Below are 13,248 nucleotides of genomic sequence, written 5' to 3'. Positions count from 1 at the left end.
GAATAAGATCATAAGACACAGAATTTATAGTAATAGTTTACACAGAATCACGTAACTGAAATTATACATTGAATCCAGGTCTGCTTCAATATATAATTTCAGTTACATCACACTGTAAACGTTTGCGATAACTTCTGTGTCTTATGATCTTATAATCACCTGAAGCGCTCCGAAAGCTAGTGCTTCCAATTAAACCTGTTGGACTATAACCTGATGTTGTGGAATTTTTAACCTTTCTTTGATGTTGTTGTTGCCTCCGAACAGTGGACTGATTGAAGGATAGTCCAGGGAGCAGGCAGAAAGCCCCCATGTCCTGTTCTGAACGATAGCCCTGCCCAGATGGAGGGAGTGGGCAGGGTATGCTTGCTGGCTGTAATGGCACCAGGGTGGGACTCCTTACTCACATCGAGTCGCGCAGACATCCCACCGTGTACAGCATCAGGTCCCTTGTGGAAATCACCCTGAAGAAAGCACACAGTCAGAAATATTAGTGCAACAGGCAACCATCTCAATCATTCTGCTTCATCATCATGCCTTTATATTCCCTCAGTGTTCACAATGCCGATCATAGACACCCAGGAACCAGCAGCACTCTGAACACCAGTGGCCATTGTTCCCTATGGTTGGTCTATGGAAGGACCAACAAGCAAACACTAATGTTCATCTTGAAGCCCAGTCCACGAATATTCAGAGAAGACTTCCTGCAAAATCAATGTAGGCACCTGGACATGGACCAGATAAGTGCGTGCTGGTCTGTATCACACACTTCCCTCCCCCCCCGGCAATTAGAGCCATAGAGATGTACAGCATGGAAACAGACCCTTTGGTCCAACTCATCCATGCTGACCAGATAGCCCAACCCAATCCAGTCCCACCTGCCAGCACTTGGCCCATATCCCTCAAAACCTTTCTTATTCATGTTCCTGTCCAGAAGCCTCTTAAATGTTGCAATTGTACCAGCCTCCACTTCTTCTGGCAGCTCATTCCATATACGTACCATCCTCGGTGTGAAAAAGTTACCCCTTAGGTCCCTTTTAAATCTTTCTCCTCTCACCCTAAACCTATGACCTCTAGTTTTGGATTCCCCGACCCTGGGGGGAAAAAAAAGATCTTAACTATTTACCTAATCCATACCCCTCATGATTTTATAAACCCCTTCAAGGTCACCGCTCAGCCTCCTGCTCTCCAGAGAAAGAGATCCCGGACTATCCAGCTTCTCCTTGTAACTCAAACCTTCCATCCCAGGCAACGTCCTGGTAAACCTTTTCTGAACAGTCTCTAACTTAATAACATCCTTCCTATAATAGGGTGACCAGAACTGCACACAGCACTCTAGAAGAGAACTCACCAACATCCTATACAATCTCAACGCGACTTCCCAACTCTGTACCAGCCTTTAAATCATCGAACAAAGACAAGCACTTGTGCCTGTGTGAGGCTGTTGAAACGTTTAACGTGGATGGGAAAACTTTAAAAATACATGTAGAAGTGCAGCAATAGCCAGAGGAAGTGAACCAAAAAACAAATCCATAGGAGCAGTTTGGCCATGAGAAGTTAGGAAAGAAAGGGGGTGGAGCAGATAGAATGCTAACTCGGCCAAGCAGCAAGGGATGCTGGGTACACTGGCCAAATAAAACTGAAATCATAAGACCCACACATCAGACATACTGCAAACACGACAGCCAGCAGCTAATGATATGAGCTTAATGTAAAAGGCAATAGTTATCCCAGACAGACAACAAACTTATCCATTAAACAACAGTTATCCTAGACAAACAGCAAACCTATCCATTAAACAATGGTTATCCCAGACAGACAACAAACCTATCCATTAAACAACAGTTATCCTAGACAAACAGCAAACCTATCCATTAAACAATGGTTATCCCAGACAGACAACAAACCTATCCATTAAACAATGGTTATCCCAGACAGACAACAAACCTATCCATTAAACAATGGTTATCCCAGACAGACAACAAACCTATCCATTAAACAACAGTTATCGCATTGTTCTGGATTAGTGGTGCTGGAAGAGCACAGCAGTTCAGGCAGCATCCAAAGTGCAGCGAAATCGACGTTTCAGGCTGCCTTTATTCCTGATGAAGGGCTTTTGCCCAAAACGTCGATTTCGCTGCACTTTGGATGCTGCCTGAACTGCTGTGCTCTTCCAGCATCACTAATCCCGAATCTGGTTTCCAGCATCTGCAGTCATTGTTTTTACCTAGTCATCCCAGACAGACAACAAGCGGATCCATTAAACAACAGTTATCCCAGACAGACAACAAACCTATCCATTAAACAACAGTTATCCCGGATATACAATATACACATACACACTAAACAATATACACCACAATACACACTATACATAACATGCACACAATACACACACAATATACACACTATATACAATGCACACAATATATAAACAATATACACGATGCACACACAATATACACACACCATACACACTACACGCACTGTACACACACACAATATACAATACACATAATACACGCACTATACACACAATACACGCACTATAGACACTATACACGCACAATAGATACTATACACACAAAATATACATGCAATATAGACACTATATACACAATATACACAACATATTGTACACACAATATACACAATATACAAACAATAAACACTATACACACAATACAGACACTTTACACACAAAATATATACGCACTATAGACACACAATATACACACTATACACACACAATATACACACACAATATACATATACACTATACACTCTACACACACTATACGCTCTATACACACACACACACACACTATACACACTCACACAATACGACTGGGAAAACACTACTATCATAGGGCAAGCCAGACAGAGAACAGCCAGGGAACTCCTAGAGGCATGACATTCATCCACAAACTCCATCAACAAACACATCGACCTGGACCCAATATACCAACCACTACAGCAGACAGCTGAAACTGACACCCGGAAGCGGCAAGGACAGACCACTATAAATACCGGAAGAAACATCAAAGAAGCGCTTCGCAGGAGGCTCCAGAGCACTGATGATGTCGCCTAGCCGGGGACGAAACGTTTGCAACAAAAACTTCCAGCTCGGCGAACAGAACCACAACAACGAGCACCCGAGCTACAAATCTTCGCACAAACTTTGAACAATATATACACACACACACACACACACTATACACACACACTATACACTCAATACACACATTATACACACACACAATATACATAAATATACATACAATCCACATTATATATACACAATATACACACTATACACAATTCACACAAAATACACACACTATACACAATATGCAGACAATATACACACTTCACGCAATACACACACTATATACAAAATACACACACTACACACACTATGCACAAAATATGCACTATACACAAAATACAGACAATATACACACTATAGTCCTGATGTAGGGCTCTGGCCCGAAACGTCGAATTTCCTGTGTTCCTGATGAAGGGCTCTGGCCCGAAACGTCGAATTTCCTGTTCCTTGGATGCTGCCTAACCTGCTGTGCTTTAACCAGCAACACATTTTCAGCAATATACACACTATACACAATATACAGACAATATACACACAATATACACACTTTGCACAGAATACACACACAATAAACACTACATAATATACACACAATATACACAGTACACGCTTTACACACAATTCACACAATATACGCACTATACACACTATACACAGAATACACACACAATATAGAATATACACAGGACATGCACAATACACGCACAATACACGCACAATACACGCACAATACACACTGCGTTCAGCAACTGATGCAGGGTATGAATTGAGCTTCATGATTCAGGAAAAGCTTTAAGGGAGAGAAATGCTTACCGTAGGGATCCCCCAACAGCTTCAATCGCACGGGTCAGTTTGAATGGACTGGCTTTCTTGGAGGACTGTGAAAGAGTATCATTGTATAGTTAGCACAGCTGTGGAACTATGGTAAGGTTTGTATCTGCTTGGCACAGTATCTGATCGTGAAATTGGGAGATTCGAGTTCACGGACTAGGTGTTGCATTAGAGAGACGTCTCTAATGCAACAAAGAGATTTCAACATGCAAATAAGCCAGCTCCCCAGATGTTGCCGCAGGGCTCTCTGCGCTGTAACACTCCTGGCACAGGTTGTGCTTGATGAATACTCTGCATTGTATATATCAACGCAGCTATAAATAAACCTTCAAATGAAGATAGCTCAATGTACCACATTTGGATGACCCAAGGATATGATTACAGTAGTTAGGCACCATCAGGTTTAGTATCTACACTGGTCACAGCTCAGCTCTGGGAGCCCATCACAGACTGGATTTACAGGTTAGTCCAGTCCCCAGGATTAGGGGATGTGCAATGAATCATAGAATCTCTACAGTGTGGAAGCAGGCCATTCAGTCCATCAAGTCCATACCAACCCTCTGAAGAGCTTCCCACCCAGACCCACCTTCCTACCCATCCCCATAACCCTGTATTTCCCATGGTTAGACCACCTAGCCTGCACATCCCTGAACACTATGGGGCAATTTAGCATAGCCAATCCACACTAACCTGCACATCTTTGGACTGTGGGGGGAAACCAGAGCACCCCCCACACAGACACGGGGAGTATGTACAAACTCCACACAGTCGCCCGAGGCTGGAATCGAACCTGAGTCCCTGGTGGGGTGAGGCCACAGTGCTAACCACTGAGCCTCCGTGCTGCCCCAAAGGGAGAAGACTAAATTGGTAAATTTGGCTTATTTACCTATGATTTTTTTTAAACCAAAAGAACTCCATTTCTGATGGCCTTAAAATGAATAGGCACCACCCCAGTGCATCATTAGGAAGGCGATGGCCTAGTGGCATTAGCGCCATACAGTAAACCCAAAGACCCAGGTAATGTTCTGGGGACCCAGGTTCCCACCCTGTCCCTGCAAATGGTGAAATCTGAATTCAATAAAAACCTGGCATTAAGAGTCCAATGATGACCCATTGCCACCTAATGTCAGAGAAGGAAATCTGCCATCCTTACCCAGTCTAGGCCTATCCGTGACTCCAGACTCACAACAATGTGCCTGAACCGCCCTCTGGGCAATTAGGGATGGGCAATAAATTCTGACTCAGCCAGTGACGCCCTCATCTTGTCTATGAATGAAGAAAAATTCTATCCCTTGGAATGATCCCTGCAATAGCATCATCCAGTTGTTCACCATGAGCCACTCCAGAACAAAGAGATTTTAAAATATATACTCAAATGGAATCTGTAATGACCTTTACAAACATAGGTTTAGAGCAGGAAATGTCACTTTATCATTTACAGGTTGATCACTTATGTAATGTAAAGGAAAGCCATAACTGGTTATAGAACAAAGAAGACATAAAGATATAATTTTGCAAACGCCTGGAAGGGCACTTTGTTAAAGAAGGTAGCATGGGAGAGCTTTGACCTAACATTGATAAAGTCCCTTAACAATGGCGCAGGGCAGAAGCAGGGGAAGGTTGGAAAGGACGCAAGTCCCATTCCGGATCCCACTTCCTCAAGGGACATCCGTAAGACTGGGAGAAATAGGCCATTCGGCCGTTTGAGCAGTAGAATCGTGTTACACTTCCTCATATTACAAAAGGAGCTGTCTGAGGAAGTGGTGGAGGCTGACACAATGACAGCCATTATCCAATAGCAATGCACATACCCGACCAGCGAGAGTGGAGGGAGCCCCATTCACCACTGGCTGGCACTGGGTCATAATGAAGACACACTTACCAAAACATCAAGGCAGGCAACGTAGAATCAGTGTCACAGGGAAGGCTATTCAGCCCATCTGATACATCTCAGCATTTCTGTCCCCACCACCACAAGTCCCTTTGTCAGCTCCATTTGTTCCCACCCCTGTCATTCTCACCGATATTACGCAGCTTGGTGGGTGGGGTGGGGGCGTCAGGTCTCTGTCCGTTGCACGTTCTCACAGACTGGCAGCGTTCTGGGCTGGGGCCAGCATCTCCTCCCCATCACTAACTGCCTTTTGAGGGCAATTAACAGTCCACCATGGGGCTGGAGTCACATATAGGCCAGGCCGAGTAAGGATGGCAGATTTCCTTCCCTTTATTAGTGATCCAGGATGGGGTGGAGTGGGGGTACATTTCATACCAATCGTTGATAACTTTCATGGCCACCATTACTGACACTGTCCTTTATTTCCACACGCGTTAATCAATTGAATTTAAATTCCAAATTCCTTCCGTTGTAAAGACGATACTCACCATGTTGGATGCCACCCTGAGGCAATGAGTGATGCCCAGGTTTCCAGCGTCTTCGTATCGACTCCCAGCCTTCAGAAAGATGCCCACTTTGGTCACTGGGCTGTAGTTCTCCAAGGCAGCGATTACCAGACCGTTGTGGAGTTTAGTGATCTGGGAAGAGGTGTGAAAACAGAGAGTTGTGGTGCGCGAGTCAGACCCCAGCAGCATTACTCCCACACAGCTCCTCTCTGACCCCACGGCAACAAGTTGCAATCGTCAAATTGCACCTCTTAGCTTCAGGCACAGAGAGGGTTAACCTGGGCCTACAGTTACCATTTGGCAGAGAGAGAGCTGCAGGTCTCACAAGCCACACGACATACTAAGATGGAAACAGAGAAAACAGGAGAAGTAGGCCATTCGGCCCTTCGAGCCTGCATACAATACAATCTTAGAATCCCTACTGTGTGGAAATAGGCCCTTCGGCCCAATAAGTCCACACTCAACCTCCAAAGTGTAACACAACCAGACCCATTCTACGTACTCTACATTTACCCCTGACTAATGCACCTATCCTACACATCCCTGAACACTATGGGCAATTTAGCTCGGCCAATCCACCCTGACCTCCACATCCCTGAACACTATGGGCAATTTAGCACAGCCAATCCACCCTGACCTGCACATCCCTGAATGCTATGGGCAATTTAACACGGCCAATCCACCCTGACCTCCACATCCCTGAACACTATGGGCAATTTAGCACAGCCAATCCACCCTGACCTCCACATCCCTGAACACTATGGGCAATTTAGCACGGCCAATCCACCCTGACCTGCACATCCCTGAATGCTATGGGCAATTTAGCACGGCCAATCCACCCTGACCTGCACATCCCTGAACACTATGGGCAATTTAGCACGGCCAATCCACCCTGACCTGCACATCCTTGAATACGATGGGCAATTTAGCACGGCCAATCCAGCCTTACCTCCACATCCTTGAATACGATGGGCAATTTAGCACGGCCAATCCACCCTGACCTCCACATTCCTGAACACTATGGGCAATTTAGCACGGCCAATCCACCCTGACCTGCACATCCCTGAACACTATGGGTAATTTAGCACGGCCAATCCACCCTGACCTGCACATCTTTGACCAATCACAGCTGATCATCCAAATCAGTCCTCTGTTCCCACTTTCTCCCCAATAGCCATTTGATCCCTTTAGCCCTAAGAACTACACCCAACTTATTTTATGAAGGTAATGCTTAACTTTTTTTAAAACTTTGTCTTTTTTAACTACTTTGTTCCTAAGTTTTTCGTACCTCAGAACTTTTGCACCTCAGATGGTGTTGAGAAAGTCTATAGCTTTAAAACTTGTCCTTAAACATTTGGCTAAATTTAATGTTGAATTATAGATACATTTGCTGTGCACTAGAAAATAAACAGGACAGGCAGGGAGGTGTCAGGCCATAAAAAGGGAGAACCAGGATATGCAGAAGATAAAAACATCTGTTCTCAGCAAATGATAACAGGGTGCACTGAGGCAGTTCAGAACATTTGCCTGAACATCGGTGAATCTGTGTAAACAGGATACCAAGTGATAACATTCACGGCTGTTCCCTTGTGAAATTAATGACCGTGTTTGATTCTGATCTCAGACTCTGCATCATCTTGTAAGCATATCAAAAGCCTTGTAATGATCAGTCAGGTCCTACCAATTATAATGGATTGTTATTCCCCTTGCAAGCTAGGCAGACACAGAGGGTAAAGCATTTTTCTGTTACAAGTCCCTGACTTGAGAGTTCAAAAGGACACCAGAGAGAGAGACCGAGAGACCATTTTAATGCTGAGACTTCCGAAGCTAATAGAAAATTAATGGGCAGCACGGTAGCACAGTGGTTAGCACTGCTGCCTCATAGCGCCAGAGACCTGGGTTCAATTTCCGCCTCAGGCGACTCTGTGTGGAGTTTGCACGTTCTCCCTGTGTCTGCGTGGGTTTCCTCCGGATGCTCCAGTTTTCTCCCACAGTCTAAAAAATGTGCAGGTTAGGTGAATTGGCCATGCTAAATTAGGTGAAGGGGTAAATGTAGGGGTATGGGTGGGTTGCGCTTCGGATTGTCCGCGTGGACTTGTTGGGCCAAATGGCCTGTTTCCACACTGTAAGTAATCTAATCTAACTCTTGCTATGGACAGGGGGCCGACAGTCATTTGGGCTCTCCTGACGCCTCAGCTAAATATATGGATATATGATTGATTAATTTATGATTGATAAATTAATGTACAGACCTGTATATACAAATGATAAATTCCATTCTCTGTATGTAAATGGTTTACATATGTATGGCATGACCAACTGTGCAGACCATCAAAATATTTATGAATAAAGTATATTTTTGAAATAAATAAAATGATATCAGACATGCGAGCTGTGCAAGGTTACCTTATGACCTCTCCCAATGTGTTCAGACTGGTATTTCTTTATGATAGGAAGTTATCTCACCAACAGACACCTGACTGGATTTGTTTTTCCCACCTGACGGATGGCTCGGAGACTGTAGGAGTGATCAGTCAAGGGCACATAGACCTGTCAATTAACTTCCCTTCCTTATGAATTATTGCCTTTCTAATGTTGTCTGTCTAGGATGGCACGGTGGCACAGTGGTTAGCACTGCCGCCTCACAGCACCAGAGACCCGGGTTCATTCCCAGCCTCAGGCGACTGACTGTGTGGAGTTTGCACATTCTCCCCGTGTCTGTGTGGGTTTCCTCCGGGTGCTCCGGTTTCCTCCCACAGTCCAAAGATGTGCAGGTCAGGTGAATTGGCCATGCTAAATTGCCTGTAGTGTTACGTAAGGGGTAAATGTAGGGGTATGGGTGGGTTGCGCTTCGGCGGGTCGGTGTGGACTTGTTGGGCCGAAGGGCCTGTTTCTACACTGTAAGTAATCTAATCTAAAGGGTATGTAGGTTAGTCAGATCTTAGAGTGGGATAGAAGGGTGGTGCAACATTGAGGGCCAAAGGGCCTGTACTGTGCTATAATGTTCTATGAAAATTAAAAACGCTGGAAATCACAGCAGGTCAGACAGCACCCGTGGAGATACAGCAAGCTAATGTTTCAAGTCCAAATGACTCTTCATCTGAGCTGTTCCCTGCAAGGACCCTGCTCCCTGCCCAGCTCTGCTGATCTCTGGGCCTCATCTCTTGGGTGACCTGACCCTAACCCTTGCCCCCGTCTTCCAAACCTGTTGTGGCCAAACCAGACCCAGACTCTTCAATCAGATTCACTCCTCTCTGGTCATGCAAGCTCCCTCTGCAATATGCTCCCCATAACCATTTAGCTCCCAGTACATTTGGACAGGAAAGATTCAGAGCAATATGGGCCAAACACAGGCACATGGGACTAGTTCAGTCTGGGTCGGCACGGACGAGGTGGGCCGAAGGGCCCATGTCCATGCTGTATACCTCTTCCCCTCCTGAATCATAGAATCTCTACAGGCCCTTTGGCCCAAGTCCACACCGAAGAATAACCCACCCAGACCCATTCTCTCTCCCCTGTATTTACCTGTGAGTAATACACCTAACCTACACATGGGGCAATTTAGCATAGCCAATCCACCCTAACCTGCACATCTTAGGACTGTGGGAGGAAACTCTCACAATGTGCAAACTCCACACAGTCGCCCAAGGTGGGAATCGAACCTGGGTCCCTGGCGCTGAGAGGCAGCAGTCCAACCACTAAGCCACCGTGCCACCCTGTTTGTATCCCAGCTCTTCACACCCATACAGTTTCAGAGCCCAGAGATTTCTTTTAGAATTAGAGTTAGCTCTATTGTCACGTGCACCCACATGAATACAGTGACAGGTTTACAAGTCGCCACTTACCTCACCATCTTAGATACCAAGGCTCTTTCGTTGTACATGAGCAGCCCTGCATCAATAAACCTGGTAATTTTGTCAGGAGTCATGGCCATCTTGTGCTTGGAACTCCATCATGGCAACAGGCTCCCAGGGCGATGGGAGGAACCACTTCACGGGAGGGGTCACCATCATCCGTCCCTTGGTGACCCATGGGAGTCTTCGACCCCTGTGACTGAGCTCACATGGTGGAGGCTTGTTTTGGGAAGGGTCTGGACACGTCTATCGGGAACACGGAGAGAGGAAATTGAGGGAAAGGAGGGCGTGCACCTGTCCACCCCCTCAAACACCCTCTCAGCCCCATGTGGGACAGAATCTGTCCACAGCAAGTTCCCTCACCAGAGAACCACTGGAGGGGTGAAAGGGTGTTGATGTGTGGACACCAAAGGCTTATCTACGGTAAGCTAGGCCAATCCTGGATTTACAATCCTGGGAGCATGGTGGCTGAGTGGTTAGCACCGCTGACTCTCAAAGTCCAAAGATGAGCAGGATTGGCCACAGGAAACGCAGGGACAGGGTATGGGGATGGGTCTGGGTGGGAGGCAGTTCAGAGGGCTGGTATGGACTCGATGGGCCAAATGGCCTACTTCCACACTGTAGGGGTTCTATGATTCTCAGAGCTCACTGGATGTGGCAGGGAGGGGAGGCAAGTGAGTGTCCATCCCGAGGGACCACTGAAGAGAGAGAGAGGGAGGGACGGAGACAGAGAGAGAGAGAAAACATTAAGAAGTTACACCCTACCTCGACATCCTGAGGGTCAAGTTTTATGCAGGAGTCTGGACTCTTCATGCCTTTAAGTGGATGTGTGAGGGGAGTGATGAGCACTGGATGATACTGCCTCTGAAAACACAGCAGGAATAATGAGGGCAGGTCGTTGCTGCAAAGGTCAAACAAGACGATGAAACACAAGTTGAAATTCAAAGTCTCCTCGAAGTCATCACTCACATTCGCACGGTGACAGTTGGATTTAAAATGACTGTCCACAAGTTCCCTCACCAGAGAACCACTGGAGGGATGAAAGGGTGTTGATGTGTGGACACCAAAGGCTTATCTACGGTAAGCTAGGCCAATCCTGGGGGCGTGGTGGCTGAGTGGTTAGCACTGCTGCCTCACAGCGCCAGGGACCGGGGTTTAATTCCAGCCTCAGGCAACTGTCTGTGTTGAGTTTGCACATTCTCCCTGTGTCTGTGTGGGTCCCCTCTGGGTGCTCCAGTTTCCTCCCACAGTCCCAAGATGCGCAGGTTAGGTGAATTGGCCATGCTAAATTGCTCCTAGCATTAGGTGCCTTAGCAGGGGTAAATATAGAGTAGGGCAATGGGTCTGGCTTGGTTACTCTTTGGAGGGTCAGTGTGGACTTGTTGGGCCAAAGGGCCTGTTTCCACACGATAGAGAATCTAAGCTAATCTAAACATCCAGAACAATGGAAAATCCTGATGCACTTTCAGGAGATACAGACACGACCAAAATCACAATGTGCAAACTCCAGGCTGACACTATGTGCCTATATGGAGTACAATTATTCATCTCTGCAAATTATGTAACCCACAATTAGTCTTCAATGGCCACAAACTGCCGACAGTTCAGATGTGACTGCAATTCAGCAAGTTGCATCAATACTGTGCCTTTTTGACAGTGCGGCGTGACAAACAGAATTAGATCATGGAGAAAGTGAGGACTGCAGATGCTGGAGATCAGAGTTGGAAAAAACTGTGGCACTTGAAAAACACAGCAGGCCAGGCAGCAGAGTCAACGTTTCGGGCATAAACCCTTCATCAGGAACGTGGGATCGTGGTGGGGGGGAAGAGGGGGCTGAGATAAATAGGAGGCTGAGGGTGAGATGGGGAGGTGAGCTAGCTGTGAAGGTAATAGGTCGATGAAAGTAGGGGGGTGATGGTGGTAGGTCGGAGGGGACAGTGAGGCAGATAAGGTGGGAAGGAAGATGGACAGGTAGGACAGTTCAAGAGGATGATGCAGAGTTGGAGGGTTGGATCTGGGATGAGGTGGGGAGAGGAGGGGAGATGAAGAAACTGGTGACGTCGATGTGGATGCCGAATTTGATCAAGATCCATTTTTAAGGAGATATATGGACAGGTCCTGGTTTTAGGGAGACGTTTTATGATTGGGTCTTTGAGAGGTGGTGAATTGGAGCAGTCTGCAGAGGATATTCTGGAGCCTCGTGACCGGGTCACTGAAATGGCTGCCAAGGATAGAGTGATTGAAATTGGGAGATGTACAAGACAGAGAGCTCAGGGACCTGGCTGTCTGAAAGTGAACATGCTGGTGCAGCTAGCAGTTTGGAACATTGGTGCAGGAATAGGCCATTCAGCCCTTCCTGCCTGTTCTACCAATGAGGTCATGGCTGATCTGTCGTCTAAATCCGTACACCTGCCTTTGGTCTATACACCCTTAATACCTTTGCTTACTTAAAAAAAATACCTGTCTCAGATTTAAAAATTAACAAATAACCCAACATCCACTGCTCTTTGTGGAAGACAGTTTGAAACATCTACTACCCTTTGTGTGCAGAGGTCTAACATTTCTCCTGAATGATCTGGCCCTAATTCTCAGATTAAACCCTCCGTTTCTAGAATCCCCAGCCAGTAGAAACAGTTTATCTTTATGTACCCTGACCTTTCCTGTTATTACCTTGCAGACTTCGATCAGAGCACCCCTTAACCTTCGAGAGAAAACAATCCTAATTTGTGTAATCTTTCCTCATAACTTGACTCCTGGTGTCCAGGTATTATTCTTGTAAACCTATATTGCACTCCCTCCAATTCATAATTCCTTTATCATTAGAATATTTGAGTACAGGAATAGACGTCTTGTGTCAAACATATAAAACTGCACATGGAGTATTGTGTGCAATTTTGGTCCCCTTATCTAAGGAAGGAATACCTTCCATAGAAGTGCAGCTGAGGTTCAGCAGACTGATTCCTGGGATGGTGAGGAGAGATTGGACTTGTATTCTCTAGAGTTTGGATGAATGAAGAGTTGACTTCATTGAAACTTAACAAAATCCTTGAAAGGCTTGAC

General features: G+C 46.0%; 1 protein-coding gene across 1 annotated transcript in view; it reads right to left on the bottom strand.

Moving 5' to 3' along the window:
• LOC132831226 (cytochrome b-c1 complex subunit 2, mitochondrial-like) overlaps window positions 1-11,037 on the bottom strand; it is a 54,630-nt gene extending 43,593 nt beyond the window's left edge. Inside the window, exons 1-4 of the mRNA XM_060849236.1 lie at window positions 10,954-11,037; window positions 6,317-6,466; window positions 3,920-3,984; window positions 405-461 (exon numbers count right to left, since the gene is read on the bottom strand). Coding sequence (XP_060705219.1) covers window positions 405-461; window positions 3,920-3,984; window positions 6,317-6,466; window positions 10,954-11,001 — 320 coding nt within the window. The 5' untranslated portion in view covers window positions 11,002-11,037. The remainder of the gene's footprint in view (window positions 1-404; window positions 462-3,919; window positions 3,985-6,316; window positions 6,467-10,953) is intronic.
• Window positions 11,038-13,248: the final 2,211 nt, after the last annotated feature.

The sequence above is a fragment of the Hemiscyllium ocellatum genome, chromosome 33, assembly GCF_020745735.1.
Source record: "Hemiscyllium ocellatum isolate sHemOce1 chromosome 33, sHemOce1.pat.X.cur, whole genome shotgun sequence".
NCBI classification, from domain to species: Eukaryota; Metazoa; Chordata; class Chondrichthyes; order Orectolobiformes; family Hemiscylliidae; genus Hemiscyllium; species Hemiscyllium ocellatum.
The sequence above is the reverse complement of the archived record's forward strand: the minus strand, read 5'-3'. Positions and strand labels throughout refer to the sequence as shown.